This window comes from Myxocyprinus asiaticus, chromosome 25 (genome assembly GCF_019703515.2).
Source record: "Myxocyprinus asiaticus isolate MX2 ecotype Aquarium Trade chromosome 25, UBuf_Myxa_2, whole genome shotgun sequence".
Taxonomy (NCBI): Eukaryota; Metazoa; Chordata; class Actinopteri; order Cypriniformes; family Catostomidae; genus Myxocyprinus; species Myxocyprinus asiaticus.
The window spans coordinates 24,608,598-24,630,052 of NC_059368.1; the positions used below are offsets into that span (position 1 = coordinate 24,608,598).

At 37.8% G+C, this 21,455-nt stretch overlaps 1 protein-coding gene across 1 annotated transcript in view; it reads right to left on the minus strand.

Annotated features, from left to right (window-relative positions):
* The window catches only part of LOC127416229 (sec1 family domain-containing protein 2-like), a 179,374-nt gene that overhangs the window by 155,390 nt on the left and 2,529 nt on the right, over positions 1 to 21,455 (minus strand). The window contains exon 3 of the mRNA XM_051655464.1: positions 2,166 to 2,293. Coding sequence (XP_051511424.1) covers positions 2,166 to 2,293 — 128 coding nt within the window. The remainder of the gene's footprint in view (positions 1 to 2,165; positions 2,294 to 21,455) is intronic.

The following is a 21,455-nucleotide window of genomic DNA, read 5'->3' on the forward strand; positions in this document are numbered from 1 at the left end:
AAACCACGGAGGACTAACCGTCACATGGCCATGAAACTAGGGCTGAACATACATAAACACATACAGGGAAGCAATGACCCAGAGTATGCACAAGGAGACCAGCACACTCATATTCACAAAGCGAAAAAAAGACCACCAGAGTTCACATACTGTAAATGCAAAAATAAAGACCACCAGAGCATATACTCATATTTTACGACACAGCCCATCAGAATAAGGCAATCTGATGCTACATGATAAACCAAAACAAAATCTACAACAGCTGTGACTGCATTACAAGGAAATAACTTGAACAAAGTGTGTAAGCACGAGTTTGTGTGTGTGAACCTTGTTCTGTATGATATGCAGTATGATTGTTCTGGTGCTGTAAAAGTTCTGTTGGCTTGGGGACCCAGGAAATAACTGTGATCAAATGCGAATGGTTGGCTGAAGTTTCTTTATTGTAAGAGAGTGTGTGCTTTGTGAGAACAGCCTTGCCTGTTGGTGAACCAGAACAGTGTTTAGCTACACAAACCCATATTGGCATCTTAATATATTCATTCTCTCTCTCTCCCTCCCCCTCCCTCCCTCTTAAACAACCAGAAGGACAATTGCTTATAGGTTTTGACATAAATGTTTAAATACACAGAGAAACAGCTAATGGTTTTTCTTGTTTGCATATGTTTCAGCATTAATGAGATGACCTGCAATGAATGTGCGAGTCAGATCAGGGTTGCGGTCAAACGAACCGTCACTGAGAGCGTGTGCATGCGCTTCCACCAGATGTTCAACTAGTTAATTGGGAGTTACTTGACTGAAGTAAACTGTAGAATTTAGTTTCAAAATTAAAACTGTAGAAAATTTGTTACACTAAAAGTGTTGAACTAAACTATTCAAAACTGATTAAAAACTGTTCAATACAAACTGCCAGTGACACTTTACAATAAAGTTCCATTTGTTAATATTAGTTAACTACATTAGTTAACATGAACTAACAATGTATAATAGCTACTTTTACAGCATTTTTAAAATCTTGAATAAAATTCATTTCAACATGTACTAATACACTGTTAAAATCAAACGTTGGAATTGTTAACATAGTAGATGCACTATGAACTAACAATAAACAATTGTATTTTTGTAAACTAACATTAACCAAGATTAATAAAAAATAATGCTGTCAAAATTTTCATTGTCAGTTAATGATATGTAATGCATTAAATAATGTTAAGGAATGGAACCTAATTGTAAAGTGTTAGCACACTGATAAACTAATTAAAACTGGTGAAAAACTGTTACACTAAAACTGAACTAACTAAAACTATACACAACATGCAGACTGCACAGTACGTGTTCCAAACCTTTAGCTTTTCCTCACAATTCTGTTACCCTACTACTCTTAAATTCTCTCTAACACACTACAGCTATTCACACTAATTATTGTTATTGTGTGTGTGTCTGTGTGTACTTAAGAGGGTGGTGAACTTCTTACATGCTGGTGCGTATTTTTACCCCTCATTTCGGACTCAATTGCTGAAATTTTGAGCAGCAGATCACCTCTAGAACATATGTGTGTGTGAGCTTGTGATCCCGCATGTGGTTCATATTTCCTCAGAGGCCACATGGGCAATCTCCATAGCAGAAGGGCTGCTTGCTGTCTGTAGGGTGCGCTGTGGGTCTTTGACTCAAAACCACTGAATGTCACTTTTCATCTCATTCTCATTCTCATCTTATCTTTTCTTTTCTATCTCTCTCTCTCTCTCTCTATTGTTCATCATACTTGTCATGGCCATAGATTTAAAAAAGAAAAAGAAAAAGTTTTAGAATACACAGCGTTCTCTTGGATTGTTGTAGTGTATTCTGTATAATAATAACCACAAAGACACACACACACTGTGAGTAAACCTCCTGTAAAGGTTTAATAAAACTATAGTAAAGCTAAAGTACAGACTGGTAACACTGCATTCATACTCTTTGTCAGTTTTTTATCAAAAAACAATTAAAAGTTCATCACATCACAGTGTGCTTGGGGTTAATGAACCTTAACTAATTAACCAAACTCTGTTGCAGCTCAGAACATTCTGGATTTCTGCTCATTGTTGAATATCAATAATCAGTGAGTAATTACTGATGTTTGCTTAGTGTCTTTGTGTGGCTACCAGCTTTAGAAATGACAGTGGTCTTACCCAGACTCATTTTGATTGGCAGGTTCTCTTTGCTTGCTGCATCCACCAGTTGTCTCCTCACCTCCATTACTGCTTCTTTTTGCTTAGCAACCAACATTGTCTCCCATAGCAACCTTGCTGTGGCAGACCTGCATGTGGAAAACAGGCAAGTGAGCTGGCGGTCAGCCTCTGTCACTGATAAACATCATAAATGTAAATGCAATGTAACTTTAAGAGCCAAGAATATGTCTGTCAAAATCAAATTGGGAAAAAATAATAATAAAATGACACTTTTGTATGATTATCCATAATACTCATAATAATAAACATCTAACATCACAGTGATTTAGAAACAAGTCATCAATCCATACACAATGAAATTAGGGATGCACTGATATGAGATTTCTGGGCAGATACCGATAACCAATAATTCACAGCTCATTGCGCCCATTACTGATAATGATAATTTAAAAATAATAATAAACAAAAAAGTTTATTTTTTTTATTTATTTTATTATCTTTAACTTGGAACTGTTAGCTAATTAATTAAAAGCTACTCATTTGAAAAACTTTTGGAAACTATTAACTGATGCTATTTAAGTTTATCAAATGTAATATGAACCAGAAATGTGCCTGTATTACAGATGTATGTTGATCACTGATATATATATATATATATATATATATATATATATATATATATATATATATATATATATATATATATAGAAATGGATCGTTGATGCAACGGTAAACTGCCAGCTGGAGGTGAAGCCACCGGAAGTGTTCGCGCATTTGGGCATGTATGCCCAAACTCTCATAGAGCATCAGTGACTGACAGATGAAAAAAATCCCATTTCACCATTTCCAACCTGCGGATACGACAGTTGCATTTCGCCCTCTAGTGACAATCATGTTTAATGTTTAATTTGCTCTTTCTAGATAATATTCGTTACGAGGGAGAAGATATACGAGGATCGCGACGTCAGAGCATTCACCTGCCCTGGTGTTCAGTCTATCAGTGCAGCACAACAATCACCAAAGGAAGCGACAAAACTGTTCACAAGTTTAAATGCAAGTAGGAAAAGGTGTAATATCTGCTTGTTTAGGGTGACAATACGTCCTTACCCCAAAAGGGGCTTTAAAAAAGTCAGACCAGGATTTCTAAATCGCCTTAAATGCCTGGGATTTGCTTGTTTTCATATTGAAGTGCTCCCTGTAGTCATACATGGATACATGTCATAAATACGTGTTCATTTGCCATTTAAACCTAGCGTATCATTTTAATTTTAACCAGCTTTGTGTGTCTCCCTCACCCTCTGCGTGCCCGCTGCACGTGTGACAGAGGGAGAGAGAGTGGTGCTCTTACTCAAGTGACCGTGAGAAAAAGGCACTTTTTGATGAAAACATAAAACAAGTAACTCAAACAAACACTTCAATGTTCACAATAAACAAGTCTGAAAATGTCTGTTTGTCTCTTACCTCAGTTTCAGTGAACTTGTTTACATTCAGCTGATCTGTTCGCCACTGAAGTTTGTTAGCGGTGGATACTGTCTGATACAGATACACATAACTCACTCGGGCTTTCAAGAAACAGGAAAAATTCAGACTTTAAATAAATAAATAATTACATGTGTAGAACATTTGCATTGTAGGGATGTACATGCAGATTTCAGATATAAAATCGGTGATTGAATGACTAATGTTTACTCACTGAAATGAGATATTTTCATATTAAGTCAGTAGGGACATTGAATGTTTGGGCATAGCAATATGGCGGCGCAGTGGCTTCACTGTTTTGACATCATCAGCAATCCAGTTCTATATTATATATCAGTGATGCTGATTTGAATGAGAATTAAATGACAATACACTTTAATTAATTATCTGGTACCTGTTTATTTGCGTATTTACGGCAATCATTGTGTGTGCTCAGTTAAATTAGTTTTATGGTAGGCTACTCCTTGCAACATAATCCTGATGCATCACTCACAGATAGAGAATAACAAACTTTCATAAGATATAAATATGTTTCAACTAACACAAATCAACCCACATTATTTCACAACTAAACACACAGGGTGAGTTGTGGTTGTGATTATTTGTCTCAATGGGGTGGCAAAAATGATACAGCCAACAGAACAAGAACTTTCAAAAGCTCTCTCCTAGAATGTACCACTACTGCTAGGCCACAAAGGGGAAAAACAAACAAACAAACAAACAAACCAAAAGCCAATGTTTATGGGAATATGAGACCAGAGGTTTACTGATAAACTAAATGTAGAAGCAACTGTCAGTTTACTCACTCCATGAACACTATGTTCAAGAAATCCATGTCTACTGAAATCAAATCCATAAATGACCATGATTGGTGGAATTGGTTTGATTGCACGTTAGAGGCTTTTCACTCAAGATACATTCTTTTGGTCCCTACTTTTTAATTGTTGGTCAATGATAACGTGTGCTAGAACATGTGCTCTTGTCGAGACCCCTGCATTCTGTTCCACTGTGCTGCATCTAGCTGTTTCTGAACACAAAAACACTTCTTGTGTGAACGGCCCCTTCATCTCTTCACTCTCTGCTGACTGTTTATCATTTTCAATCTCCAAACCATCTATAAGTAATAAACAGCTCTGAACTAAAGCAACTTTACAATAATTTTTCAGCAAGCTTTCCTCATTCACCAAATGAACTACCCTTATGACATGTCCTAATCATGCATCATCATTCTGTTTATCATCACTGGCTCCTCCTCTTCCTACCTTTAATCAGCTCCTGGATTGTGTGTGTGTTCCAGCTTAAATGCTGCTTGTCATGTTAATAAAGCAGTAGAAACTTCAGAAACACTCTTGATGAGGATAGTGACAAAATGTACTACTTTATTCTCCATTGCAGGGGGTGGGCAGCCTAAGGAAATACTTCATGTAAATATACACTATATTGCCAAAAGTATTCGCTCACCCATCCAAATAATTGAATTCAGGTGTTCCAATCACTTCCATGGCCACAGGTGTATAAAATGAAGCACCTAGGCATGCAGACTGCTTCTACAAACATTTGTGAAAGAATGGGCCGCTCTCAGGAGCTCAGTGAATTCCAGCGTAGTACTGTGATAGGATGCCACCTGTGCAACAAGTCCAGTCATGAAATTTTCTCGCTACTAAATATTCCAAAGTCAACTGTCAGTGGTATTATAACAAAGTGGAAGTGATTGGGAATGACAGCAACTCAGCCACGAAGTGGTAGGCCACGTAAATGACAGAGCGGGGTAAGTGGATGCTGAGGTGCATAGTGCGCAGACGTCGCCAACTTTCTGCAGAGTCGATCGCTACAGACCTCCAAAGTTCATGTGGCCTTCAGATTAGCTCAAGAACAGTACGTAGAGAGCTTCATGGAATGGGTTTCCATGGCCGAGCAGCTGCATCCAAGCCATACATCACCAAGTGCAATGCAAAGCGTTGGATGCAGTGGTGTAAAGCACGCCGCCACTGGACTCTAGAGCAGTGGAGACGCATTCTCTGGAGTGACGAATCACGCTTCTCCATCTGGCAATCTGATGGACGAGTCTGTGTTTGGCGGTTGCCAGGAGAACGGTACTTGTCTGACTGCATTGTGCCAACTGTGAAGTTTGGTGGAGGGGGGATTATGGTGTGGGGTTGTTTTTCAAGAGCTGGGCTTGGCCCCTTAGTTCCAGTGAAAGGAACTCTGAATGCTTCAGCATACCAAGAGATTTTGGACAATTCCATGCTCCCAACTTTGTGGGAACAGTTTGGGGATGGCCCCTTCCTGTTCCAACATGACTGCGCACCAGTGCACAAAGCAAGGTCCATAAAGACATGGATGAGCGAGTTTCGTGTGGAAGAACTTGACTGGCCTGCACAGAGTCCTGACCTCAACCCGATAGAGCACCTTTGGGATGAATTAGAGCGAAGACTGCGAGCCAGGCCTTCTCGTCCAACATCAGTGTCTGACCTCACAAATGCGCTTCTGGAAGAATGGTCAAAAATTCCCATAAACACACTCCTAAACCTTGTGGAACGCCTTCCCAGAAGAGTTGAAGCTGTTATAGCTGCAAAGGGTGGGCCGACGTCATATTAAACCCTATGGATTAAGAATGGGATGTCACTTAAGTTCATATGCGTCTAAAGGCAGATGAGCGAATACTTTTGGCAATATAGTGTATTTACATTTTCATTTCATTTAACAGATGTTTTTTTATTTACAAATGAGGAATAATACAACAAAAGCGATTCACCCTATAGGGGCACAGTAGTGCTCAAAGTTCCAGAATTGCTCAGAATAGAACAAAAAGAACAAGCTACTACAAAAGTTCAGATGATGCACTGTGAGACAATAGAATGAGAAGAAATGTTTTTTTTTTGTTGTTTTTTTTTTTTTTGTAGAGAGTAGAAAGAGCTCATGGAAGAATTGAGTCTTTAGCCATTTTTGAAGAGTGATTCAGCATCTCTAACCGAATTGTGTACTGTAGATCCTTCCACCATTGAATTACAGTGAATATACAGTAAAGGTTCGAAAGAGTGATTTTGTGCCTCTTTGTGTTGGTACCGAGACTCCACTCACGAGACTCGCAGATTTCTGGAAAGAATACAGCTTTGTAGAAGCGATCAGAGGTAAGAAGGTGCACATCCAGTGACTGTTCGACATGCTAACATGATGTACTGTGAGAACAACAAAGAAGTGACATGCATTCTTTGGGTTCACTGAAGACCAAACATGCCGCAGGATTTCTGGATCATTCAAAAAGGTTGACTGAGGTTGCACAAGCAGGATAGCAGGCTAAATGAGCATTGCAGAATAAAGCAGAAAAAATAAGCAGATCATTCTTGAAAAGATGAGAGGAGGAGATGAAGGTTAGGAGATGGAGAAAGTGACGGTACAGGACATGAAACAAAGGAGCAGAAATCACAAGAGCGAGGGAGAGGGCAGACAAATGATGGCGAGCGACGGAGGGTGGGGGTGTTTTACTGACACTGAAACCAAATGTTAAACTTGCTCTGTTTTTCCTTTTGCTCTTTTTGCTTTCCTCTCTCTCTCTCTCTCTCTCTCTCTCTCTCTAACAGTTGCCATGTGTTGGATCACAGCTGTAATGTGTTCCAGACAGAGTTTTGGCAGTGCTAGAGAGAGGCCTGACTCCATTACTCCAAAAATGAGACAAAAAGAGGGGGAACAAGTCAAAGGAGGGCAAAAGCCAGCACAATAAACATGAGGGTTGTTGTTCTAAAGTGCAGACTTGAGTCGGGAATCATGAGTGGAGAGAGTTGCAGATAACTCAATAGTGTTCTATTCTCGGTCATCTGCGAAAATGAGAAAGGCGACAGCGAGAGAGCAACGGAAAAAAAAAATGAGGTAAAATAGAAGAAAAATAAAATCACATGATGGCTGGTCACACTTGCTTGCAGACTCTTGCAAAAAAAAAAAAAAAAAAAAAAGAAGAAAACAGATTTTTTTGGACAGACTACAAAAGCAGGGATCAAGTGTCCAACATGCATGGCAACTCCTTTAATACGGTTAAAAAAGCATCCAAGGAGGATACCTCATGAAGTTGTAAATGTGCAGAGCTGTAATCTGGCAAAAGATGCCAACTTTCAAGAACCTAAAATATAAGATACATTTTTTGGTCACTGCACAATTCCCATACTTGCATTTGTGAACTTCCAGACTTCTTTAAAGGTGCACTCAGTCATTTATTTTTATTTTTTCATTAAAAACTCATTAAAACATTTTTACTCCTAAAGAAATGAATTGTAATTTTGAAACATATGTATAAACTCATGAGCACTCACATGAGATGAGGACTCTAGTCATATAAGTAACCTTATAAAAGCTGTTTTATTCTACATGGGGCAGGGGCGTCCTCATGGGGGCTGCAATTTTAGAATCACATGACCATCTGGGTAGGGTTGCACCAGCTGTGCGTAAATTCTCACGTAAGTTGGGACGTAAAGTTCACACTAAGTGCTCAGTAACTACTAGTTAGTTTGTAACTAAGTCAGTGCTTAATTCAGTTGCACCACCTGTTCTTAAGGCAAGACTTAACTAGTAGGTCATAAGCTCTCCGTAAAGTAATGCGTAGTCGCATAATATGACGTTTACCCGTATTTATCCAATAAGCAGCCTTCAAATTTGAACACAGAAGTGTTAAAAAGCCGTGAAATTCAGTTTCTCTCGCTACGGTTGATGTTCAAACCTTGTCTGCTCACGTAACTGTCAGCTGTTATAAATTATATGCCCATTTTAAATATGATACGTAATAAAAGTAGATTTAATAAATAGTATATTTGCACTGTATAAATAACAATATATAGGAACTGTATCTAAAAAAAATGAGGGGTGATAAATAAATACTAATACAACAGGCTGGAAAATAGACATTTATTCATTTTAATATCCTATATATATTTTGAATGTGTTGAAACTTGACACTGGGCGATGCACCCTGAAAACTGCACCGTTAGAACACTTTCATGCTGAAGAGCCGCTTAAAAGTACTTTTGTTTTTTCTCTCTCGTAAACGTAAACGAGTGTAAATGCCAACACCATCATATATGTCGAAAGGACTGAAGCCTGTCATGCAAAACATGAGCTCATTGATGTCATTAAATATCATTCTGCTTTTTTATTCCAACCGTTACTCCTGGTCGGAGTCTGCCATTAATATTTAGGGTTACGTTCTACCTAGGTTTAATGGTGAAATGCTCAAATATTTAGTTGTGCATAAACTGTGACTTAGTGCCCATTTACGCCACAACTAGGCTAAGTTCTAACATACGTATAGCTGGTGCAACCGACCCCTGAGTACTACTCGCTTAATCAAATTTTTGGTCACTTTTACTCTTGGATTAAAATAATCATGGTTGATTGTGAATAGTGAATTTCTACAGTGGCATTCGTCACTGAAAACTATGGATTTTGAATAATGCTGCATCCACGTCACGAGCAAAAACTTACTGCGTGCACCTATTAAAAGATCTTTAATGAGCCAGTAGACGTCCAGGGGTTTAGACAACTCCAGCAAACTTCAGCATCTACAAATCTTTGAAATGCAGTCAAGTATGCTGTATGTCGGTAAGTAGTGTCCAGAGCAATGGGGCTGATCTGCTTTTGCATGTCGTAAACAGATGCACACATGGTAAGCATGGTTTACATGCCAGAGTTAAGACTGGACCCTGTGTGTGCATGTGTGTGTATGTCGACTCGGCATGTATTCCAGGAAGACGAGGGGTCCGCTTGGAATGCATTGGAGGGGCAGTATGGTTCCAATTTAGCACCAAATCTCCCTCCTCCTCTTTACTCTGCCTCCCCCCTCTCCTCTTCTCTTTTGCAGTGTTCCCCAGGCTATATGTCCTGACAAGGGGGTTCAGTGAGTTTGTATATATGTGTTTGTGTGAATGCATGTGTGCTGCATTAGTCCTCTAACCTATGGAGGGCAGTGTTGCTTTGCAAAGATTATTTGAGACTTAATACTTATTACCCATTCCCCCTATGACCTCCCTGTACTGTCCAGTGTGTGCATGTGTGGTAGGGGAAGTTGAGGGTTCCTGGAAACATGACTGAGCAGTTTAGAATGGTCTTCAACTGAGTAAGTATTCTTGAATGCCTTAAAATCTGTCTACATACACGCACAGACTCAAAAAGCGACCAAACGTGTTCATACTTTAAAGAAACAGAAAATCCCAAATAAATATGGATCCAATCTTATACCCGCTGTTGTATGCAGATGTGCCATTAAAATGCTATAATTCTTGTGATGGGCAGACTGATTTAGTGGGTGGTGGGTCCGTGTTTATTAACAATGGGAAACAAACAACCTCCAGACACCATTACGAAAATCTCAATCATTTGCAGCATGCAAACTAGGTCAGTTCTTCTCCATTACACCCACTTCCAGGACTAATGACACTACATTTCCACACACATATGCTTACACATGCACATGGAGACCTGCCAGATGCTCCACGTGCTCATTAGAATCTGTAACATAACATTGATAAAAATAAACTCAATAATAAGATACAAATAAACTAAGAAAAAATACAAAGCAACCAAAAAAAAAAAAAAAAAAACTTAATTTATCACCAGAAATACAAACAAGTACACATGGATGCATGCACATGGGAGTGTGAACACATCCTGAAGTTGTTTCTTCAACTTCGGGCACTTTCATATCCCAGGTGCTGATTTTTTTTTTTTTTTTACTTTTTTCTACCCAGACTTTCAATATTAAATTATGAAAATCCATTATAAAAATACAAATTATTACATGTTTAAAACTATGATAATCTAAAAATAATCTAAAGAGTGAAATAAACAAACTATTTAAATTTTGTTTGAAACCGATTTCTAATGTTTCTTAAATGTTGCAGTTGTGCTGTCATTTCCATCACACCAAACAATTTTGGCCCATAACAGTTTTTTAAAAGTTAGTGTACTTGTTTACCCAGTCGACAGGTGTCAGCAAAGATCATGCTTGAGAAGATTTTTTTTTTTTTATTGAATGCAAAAAGTATGATTTTTGTATTTTATTTTATGCATTTAGGACACAGAAAATGCTAGCTATGAAACTAGCCATAACAAGACAATGGTAAGACAAATGTAAACGTCCTTTCCATCACTTCATTTACACCACTAAATTGTATGAAACACAATACAGAATTTGGAAAATGGTGGAAATGACACTGTGGTGGGAATTTACATAAGAAAGAAATGGTAAAAAATGTTTAAAAAAAAAGCCAAAATTGACAAATTTTATGTGGTGCATGTACATAAAATTTTGGACATTGTTAGTAGACAAATTAAAGAAAAAAAAGAGTGTGAAAAATGTTTTAATGATACTTCACTTTCTAGAAGTAGAAAAGCTTTTGATGCAAAAGCTAAACTAAAAGTGCCCGAAACACCCATATAAAATCTAAGTATCTCCTGTTAAAAGGTGATGTGTGTAATTTTTCAATGTTAAAATACTATCTCAGTGTAATATGCAGACGCAACTATGACCCCGTTTACACCTAGTCTTAAGATACAGTATGTCTCAGGTGATCCGATCAAATGTGGTCAGGCGAGACATATTACTGTTTACACCTGGTTGTTTAAATGAGCCTCCTGTGACCACTTGTGTTTGGATTTCAAGGGGACGGTCTCTGATATCACTTTGTCAGTGTTTTACTGCATGGTAATACACTGTTTAAAAGTCAGAAAAGACAAGAAAAACCCAAACAAAACCACTGTGCTGTTCCTCTCAGATGCAGCTGAAATTGAATCTAAGCACAAACACAACATTTCAAGCAGAATTTTCCATTGCTTTAGTGGAGAAACTGGGCTTCAGATGTGTGTGCTTGTCATCAGTGTCTCTGTATGTTGATATCAGACACACATAAGATCATCTGTGAAGTTCTCATGCTTGTGTATGTACTGCATCTGCTTTTCCACCTTCTTTAAAAGCCTCATGCTACCGGCAAAGTTTAAACTCTCGTTTAAGCGCAGGGTTGATTGACAGGTGAGGGATGGCACAACTAATAGCATTCGTTTAGATCGAACAATTTCAGATGACATTATTTTTGCAAATCCATTTGGTGACTCTAGTGGTGCAGAAATGACATATCTTTCACCTTTCATATCTGATTCAAAAGAGCAGAGGAAATTGAAAAAAAAAAAAGAGCGCTAAAAGTTTCATAATTCTGAAAAGTATCTCCATCTCTCCAAAGTAAGATTGCCATTTCACTTCAAAGACAAATGTCACCCGTCTCAAAGAGATTGGACACCGACTATTATGTAAGCATCATTTGGAGAAATACAGGAGATGGAATGCGAAGGAAGTCTGTACTTTCATAAATTGGTTTGTTCCGGCTTTTAGATTATGCAATTGGCGGTTTTTATTGATAACTGCAGCTGTCTCTGTTGGATTTGTTTGATGTGCTTTTGCAAGTGCTTTGAGTTAACAGGTATTTAAAGTTGGCTCTGTGTGATCTAGCAATAAAACTGCTTCTTTGTTGCAAATGTTGTTAAAGGTCTCTAAAAGGGCATCACCATTTATTTTAGTGTGATGTAGCTTAGTCAATTTTGTGGTTGTCTGTCCTTATAAATGCCAGACTGCACATACAAACATGCATCGGCATTATGGCTAAAAGGACATGATGGGACTCTGAAATGTAACCATGCTCACTGTTTGATTGGCATTTTGAATAATTCAATTAAAGTTTACAGCCATTTTTAGTGTCTATCATCTCCATAAAGATAAAATTCATTCTGACAAATCTTAAAATAAAGCTAAAAATATATGAGATGTAAATCTAAAAAAGGCACACAAACTGATTACCATACAAAAGAGAACAAAAACACACATCACAAATCTTTCTCATCTGTGACTCATTTTATTTCATGTGAGACTCCCTGAGCAGAATATAAATCCCAGAGATCATGTGCTAACCTTTAACACACAATGAATGAGGGCACACTCAAAGATCATTACTGCCCCACACACAGTCCACTGGGGACTGTATTGCATGTATTAATCTCTTTTTTGTCTCTCATGATAACCTATGATACAGTGCAGACTCTCACCTTGACATGCTACTGTGGTCATTGTTCAAATCTGTCAAAATGAGTGACAGATGTCAAAGTTCTCTCTTTTGTGTGCGAGATATATGGCTTTTCTCTGTAGTGGAAGGGAGAAACAAATGTGCACATTCGCAGTTGATGATGTTTCCTTACAGTGGGGTGTGGTCCATTTCTCTGTGACTGCCCTCTCCCACACAGCACCTTTATGGCGATATGCTGAGCAGTTTTAGTAAAACTTAAGGGTTTAATGGTGGAAGGATAGGGAACACAGTGGTGTACACATCTGTAAAACATAGGGTAGAAGCGAGAAGAAGGGTGCATTACACACCCTCACATAAGCACACACCACTTTGTGCCAGGATATACATAGTTTAAGTGTCCCACACACAAAAATCAAAGCAGTACGGCTCTACTGCAATACCAAGAACAACCTATTACACATGTTTATACTGTACAAACCTAACCCTCACAAAAAACTATCTGCATTTTTACATTTCAAAAAAACATAATTTAGTATGTTTTAAGCGATTTGAATAATGGGGACACTAGAAATGTCCTCATAAACCACATTTATAGCATAATACCCTTGTAATTACCAGTTTGTAACCTAACAAAATGTCCTCAAACACTTCGCTTACTTTTATGCACATGTACAGTATGTACACCAACACACACAAACAATATCTACAAGTCAAAAAACAAAATCTTTGCCCAACTGCAACTGTCTATATGTATGAGCGGAAAATAATGCAAAGAGACAGGTTGTTTGATTGCTGTATTAAATCAGGGCAAGAAACAGCTCTCCTATAGCTAATCAGACATGAAATACTGAAATCCTCAATAACCGAAATTTCACACACAGCACAATCAATCCCACCAGAGACTGCACACGCTACCATTTCAAAAGAACATTCAAGTCCTCATGAAGAACGGATTTCAAACCTAACCTACCAAAACATAAGCAGACAAGGCTTCCATTAGACACTCACATTTCTCCCACAACCACACTAAAAACACAGAGATCTGGAAGCTTCTGGAGTCAGACCTGAATAGGCACAGTGTAAAACCAGACTGTTATTAGAGCCAGGGTTCTCACAGCCGAGAAAGAGAAAGTCTCCTATCAGCAGCCCACGCTGGTCGCAACGCCTGAAACCTCCACCCGTAACAACACCAAATCCAACGACCCTGAAACAGAGCCTACAATTACAAAGGGAAACATTGTACAATAAAGAAGGCAAAATTAGACACACAACCCACCATTAGGAACTTAAAATAAAACCTTTCGTAAATATTTTTCAGAGCCTAAGCTAGGCTAGAATAACACAATGCCAATTAAATTCACCTGAGCTGACAGGAACAATGCCAGCATCAACACTGCTGGGCAGGGCCATAAAAACCAAGTCAGAACCATTATAACTTCTGGTGTTTGCTAAGGCAAGCACCACTATTACCATTTCTCACACTCAAGGTTAGGAATCTGACCCAACACCTAAGCCTAATTATTAAAGACTCCTCCGTGGGGCCTGTGTAGCTCAGTGAGTATTGACGCTGACTACCACCCCTGGAGTCACGAGTTCGAATCCAGGGCGTGCTGAGTGACTCCAGCCAAGTCTCCTTGGCGACCAAATTGGCCCAGTTGCTAGGAAGGGTTGAGTCACGTTGGGTTATCCTACTCATGGTCGCTATAATGTGTGGTTCTCTCTCTCGATGGGGTGTGGGCCTCCATACGCGCTACGTCTCCATGGTAACGCGCGGATTGATGGTCTCAGACATGGAGGCAACTGAGATTCGTCCTCTGCCACCCGGATTGAGGCGAGTCACTACGCCACCACGAGGACCTAGAGTGCATTGGGAATTGGGCATTCCAAACTGGGGAGGAAAGGGGAGAAAAAAAAAAAAAAAAAGACTACTCCGTTATGCAAGGAGCCGTACACACCAAACACATTTTTGCATCCATCTGCACTATGTAAACATGATAGACCGTGCTCTTTTGACTATTGCGCAATGTCGCACTGTTTTATAGACTGCGTGTCAAATTAAAAATAACTTTTTGAGACACCTGTGTTTTGCCCTGTTGGTTGCACAGCATCTAGCTTTTTGAGCGCAATGACGTGTTTGGTCTGAACAGCCCCTAACTCTTCCCAAACCGTTTGTGCTACAGACATGAATGGTACCATAAATTGTGCAGCTTATTGAGGAGAGGTGTGTTATTACTTTTCTAAACAATTGGACTTGTGAATTTTTCCTAGCAGAAGATAGAAGAAAAAAAAATTCCCCTAAACTTACATTGAAGGAGAGAACCAAGCCACAAAAAGGAACCAGAATATCAAAAGAGACTTGGGGTATGCTCTATTGACTTTGGCTAGTAAGTAATCACCCTGGCAATCACTCACAACATCCTTGCATTGTAGAGGCAAGTTTTGCATGGGCAAGCACCATTCTTATTTTCTTCAGAAAATGTTAAAAACAAACAAACAAACAATTAGCTAGGTCTCTCCAACAGTGGAGTAATGAGGAAAAAAAGCATTAAAAATCTGTTTGGATGATTTGTCTGATATATGCAGCCTGATCTTGTGCATGTTCTTTGAACTGTTAATATTGGGCTGGCAAAACTCAGTCAGAAATGAATGACGCTGGTGTTATCCAGCAGAGCCAACATCCATCCATTTAAGGACATTATGAGTCTGGGGAGTTGAGTTCTTCTCTTGAGGATCAGATGGGCTCTGTCAGAATGCATCAAAAGCTTCATTTTTTTTTTTTGCCTGGAGCCTGTCTAGACTCTCTAAACAAACCCCAGGCTTGTGACTGGCTTCCCCGCTGAGCTCAAGCTAGAAATACACACAATCTCATTGAAAAGACTTGGCTGAGTGGCAAGTACTGGACCGGTTCTCCTCCACTGAGTGCGGCAGCTTCAGCAGAGAATAAACTGGGCCTTAAAGAGTGAGCCAGTTTAGAAATGGAAAAATTAGGCAAAAAAAAACACACACGCACATATATATATATATATAATTATTTTATTATTATTATTATTTTTTTTTTTTTTTGAGTAACAGAAAGGAGAAAAAATTCTAAGGAAGATTAAAACTGCCAGCACATACATGTAGTGACACTGCAATACACTCAAACATGAACAAACATCCATTAATGTGCACATCAAGTCATGCCAGAATGACAGAATGTGCACATACTGAGGTGATTTGCGCACACGCCTACACAAGTAATAACAGATAACTGAAAACAGCATTACAAGACAAAATCTATTATCTCAATGCAGCCCACACTGCAATAACGAACACTCTAAAAACCAAAATAAAGGATAAAAAATAAGATATCGAGAGAGAAGTGAGAGAAAAGTTTGTCACATTAAATGATAATTATTGTAAAATGGATATTTCCAGTCTTAAATGCTGATTGGTAAACACAGTGTGCCAGTCAAAATACACAATACAGTAACAGCAAAGATGCTGTACACCATATGACTGTGCAACACCCATACTGCACACTGTGCCTAACAACAGCCTATATCTAGGGTTTGAATTCTGGCCGACAAGTCATGAGGTGTGCGCACCGTCCTGACTACCGAGAGAGCAGCACTGACTAACAGCAAATGAAAATGCGAGAGCATAAGAGCACAAGGAGGAAATGCAGAGGGATGCTGGATCCAAAACAACCCTATTAAACTGCTGCCCACGTCTCCCCAACCACTGTCTCCTCCGTTTTTGTTTTTTTTAATGCTTTTTCCCCAATTCTGTGCAAATCATGGCAAAAAATGACCGCAAGACCTTCCTTCATGTTGTTTGTTGACATTCTGTCAAGAAACAACTTGTGACTACAGTCTAAGAGGAGAATGATCTGGTAATTGACGTACATAGTCTTTACAATATAGAATGGGTGTTGCCCTGCACATCATTATAGGTGGATCACAAGCAAAAAAAAAATGCAGCATAAGTGTGAAATATGGCCCCTTTAAGCCAAAAACAATGGAAACCATCTCTTAACCATGGTAAATGCACCTTTACATACATGTGCAGTAACAAAAATCTCTCCAAATGGAGAGTTGCCTCCACACCATCTAGCTAATGGCGAACTCATGTATATTTACTTGGAGGCCTCAAGAGTGTGTTTGTACTCAGCACTGCGGTGCTACTGTAACCAGCTAATGGCTGTGAAAGGATGTGGGCTTGGAATACAGCATGTGTGGTTCTGTAAATGTGTCTGCATCTGTGAAGGTAAAACAATAACTTCAAAGCCCTCCAACTGCAGTGACTGATCAACAAGAATGAGACAGCCAAAATGGCAAATAAATAGAATGCTGGTTTTTATAAGAGCCCACAATGCAGACATGATCAACTGGGCAGCATGGGTCTGGAATTTGCAGTTCAATCAATGGCATAGCTTATATATGGGTTCCCAAGTTAACTACGGCTGGGCGATATATTGAATATTCATGATTTTGCAGGTGAAGCTTTAGCAATATCGTAAACATTGTGAAGATTGTAGTGTGCTTTTTATTTCGCAACAACGTTTCCTAAAGAGTGTGTCATTATACTCATTTCATGATCCTTCAGGGCTGCACAACTCATCAAAATAACATCAAAATCTAAGTATTGGGGATCATGACAGTGTTTTTAGCACTTTCTGTACGGTTCACGTGCATTGTGAAAGCAAAGCGTTGCAGGTTCACACATTCATGCAATTCCAAACTGTTGTAACCGCTACAAGTTTTTATTAAAATCTGAAAAATGGGGCACAGTATCACAGAAAAGGAGGTGGTGATAGTGTTTCACCAGATTTGTAATGAGCAACATTGCAAACTGTCAAATACACACTGCACTTTCAGTGTTACGGCAAAATAAAGCAACAGGTGAAGTAAATATGACAAAAATATTTTACTACTGTACAAAAAATATATAATCCTCATTATAATAATAATTCAGTATTATATTGTGTTTTTATAAAATGCAAATGGCTCTAAAAAGTGAGTGAAATTGTAGTTTCTGCACACCTTAAAAATACATGTAGGTAAATATTGATTTTTGTTACTGTATTGTTCAACTGGTGCATCTAAATGAAAATGATTAAATATAGTTCTTCCTTGTGTTCATTTAGTGAGAATATAAGGAAAAATTATTTTTAGATTTTTATTTCATGCATTATACATTTTCAGTATACTTGTCTAAAATGGTTTGGTTGAAATAATGGTTCCTTTGATAAAAAACAAAACAAAACATTTTGAATGTCATTTTAGGATAAATACTTAATTATCATATATTTATATATACTATATATATACTGTATATATCACATTTTAGAATAATAGTAAAGTCATTAAAACTATGGAATAACCTAAATGGAACTATGGGAATTATGTTGTGACTACACAAAATCCATAATAAATCAAAACTGTGTTATATTTTAGCATCTTCAAAGTAGTCACCCTTTGCCTAGAAGTTGCAGACATGTACTCTTGACATTTTCTCAACCAACTTCTTGAGGTATCACCCTGGGATGGTTTTTAAACAGTATTGAAGGAGTTCCCATCTATATCGGGCACTTATTGGCTGCTTTTCTTTATTATTTGGTCCAAGTCATCAATTTAAAAAAAAAAATAATTTTTTTATTACATTTTAGATTTATAATTAAATAAATTAATATGGTGGCACAATTATATTTTTGTCTACAAAACTAATTTCAAACATTTAAGCATACGCCTTCAGATCAAAAGATTTTTAAGATCATGGGAAACATTTCAGTCAAGTGTTTCAAAACTTTTGACCAGCAGTGTCATATATATATTTATATGTCTATTTACACTAAGTGCAAATAGCCCATCTTGTTGGCAGAGGCTATTTACACTAACTCCGCCCACCACTGCTCAGACCAAACTCAAGACAGTTAGGACAGATTTATTTGGGGTCAACTGCCGATCAAATGTCAAATGAAGGCGGGCATATTTGAATTTTTCGCAGAGACTTTAAACTGGTTAACAGGTTAGACATTAAATGGATTAAGTGATTTGATAACTAAGTGACTATTTGCTATCCAATAGTCTGGTGGTAACATATCATTTTACGACAAATTGCACCTCCATATGCTGCTGTAGTTGCTCTGGGTGTAACCACGGTATGTGTATGTATTGTCACGCTGGAGATCCGGGTTCGAATCCCACCTCTTTTCAAAAATGTTCCCATGCCTCTACTCTTAATATTTCCTGTAATACTACTTAGAGTAATAAACAAAAGCAACTCCTTGCAGTGATTTGGACACAGCAAGGTCAAGCAGTTGAGAGAAGGATTTGATCCGGATAAAATTAACCATGGTTTTACTGCAGTAATATTGTAGTAACCATGTTTTTTTGGTGGAAACTATAGTTAAGATGTCCTAACCACAGTGTTACTACAGTAATATGTTGCTAATAGTAGATAATAATAACCATGTTTAATTTTGTGGTTACTATGATTCTACTAGGAAAATACCATGGCGATCCTATGGTTACCATAGTAAAACCATGGTTAATTTTTGTAAGGTATGGTTAGGGGTTGGTGTGTGTGTGTGTATTTATATATATATATATATATATATATATATATATATATATATATATATATATGGTACTGTGCAAAAGTTTTAGGCACTTGTGAAAAATGTTGCATAATGAGGATGTCTTCAAAAATAATGAAATAAATAGTTTTCATTTATCACTTAATGTCATACAAAGTCCATTAAACATAAAAAAGCTACATCAATATTCGGTGTGACCACCTTTGCCTTTAAAACAGCACCAATTCTCCTAGGTACAGCTAGACACAGTTTTTCTTGGTTGTTGGCAGATAGGATGTTCCAAGCTTCTTGGAGAATTCGCCACAGTTCTTCTATCTATTTAGGCTGTCTCAATTACGTCTGTCTCTTTATGTAATCTCAGACTGACACATTGTTCAATGGGGGCTTTGTGGGGGCCATGACATCTGTTGCAGGGCTCCCTGTTCTTCTATTCAAATCTTTTCTATTTGCAAATGTAATGTTTGTGAGTCTAACATTTATATTACCTATTGACACACTAAAGCTGAAGCTATAAATAACCATCTTAAGACAAATAATTTTGTGAAACATCTTGTGCCTAAGACTTTTGCACAGTACGGTGTGTGTGTGTATAATATATATATATATATATATAGATTATATATATATATATATATATATATATATATATATATATATATATAGATTATATATATATATATATATATATATATATATATATATATATATATATATATATATATATATATATATATATATATATAGATATAGAGAGAGAGAGAGAGAGAGAGAGAGAGAAAATCGTCAATAAGCTGAAAAAGATCAAGATATAATTTTTGCAGCCATATCGTCTAGTCCTTTCCTAACCCATTAACTGAATCTGGAATATTCCCACAGGCAAATGTGCTTTATGAATCCCTGTCTGGAAAAGAAACAGTCATACGAAACAAGTTCCTCCTTAAACAAACCCTAAAGTCTATCAAGTGGTTTAGACCTAATAGGTTGTAAACAGAGTATGGGTTTCCATGTTTGACTTCCAGCTGGAGTAGGTTCAGTTTTGACGTTGTCGCTTACACAACTTGCCTCAAAAAATCTCAAACATAATCCTCTATCAAGAGAATCTGGTGCCAATATGAGATGAGAGGAGATTACAACACAGTCAGAGGATACTGCACCACAAATTAGATTATATGGCATGAATTATCACAACAACAAAAAAATACTATTTGATATTGTTATTATGATAGTTGCCCAAGGTTTCACTAATGTCAAAAAATAAAAAAAGGCAATATTTCAGTATACACAGCAAAAACTCTCAAACGCATGACTGGGCTAATTTAATAACAACATTTTCCATTCAGACAGTGAACGAGTTCACCAAAAATAAAGTAAACAATTGAGCAGCGGGACAAAATCACACAGAACAGCAGAAACACAGGGTCATTCATTACCACATCCTGCCCCATAGGAAATGAAATCGGCAAAAGCTCCAGCAAACCCATTTTTTTATTCAAATTCAAATAAACACATTTATGATGACTAAAGAATTGGTGGTCCACCATTAAAAATGCTCAGCTTGGCATTGTTCCTGTGCCAACATGTGTGTAACCAAGACCCAAGGTTCTTTTGGATCTTTCCTCCTGTGAGCAGACAGACTTTGAAAAAAACAGCGATTATGCAATGTATTTTTGTAATCCTTCATTTACCAGTAGTGAGGTTTTTGATCCAAACCAAACTACAGTACACTAATTGTAGGGACATTTCCCTTTAGGTACAATTCCAATAGAGTCTTCAGTTTCAAGATAAAACCTACTTAGGCATGATCCTGCAAATTTTGAGTTCACATCATAAATCAGTAAATATTAGACACACAACCACCCCAGCTCTAACATTTAATCACTTAATTTGGCTTTGGATATTTTGGACTTTCCCAATTCAAGTAAAACCTGACCCGGGACGTTACCAAGAGGTCGCTGAGTGCATTGCCCTGCTTAAAGAGATAGTTCACCCAAAGATGAAAACTCACCCTCATGTTCTTCCAAACTCATATGACTTTCTATCTTCTGTTGATTACAACGGTAATGTTAGGCAGAATGTTAGACTCAGTCACCATTCACTGTCATTGTATTGGGGGGGGGGGGGGGGTGCAATTAATGTGAACGGTGACTGATCCTAACATTCCGCCCAGCATCTCCTTTC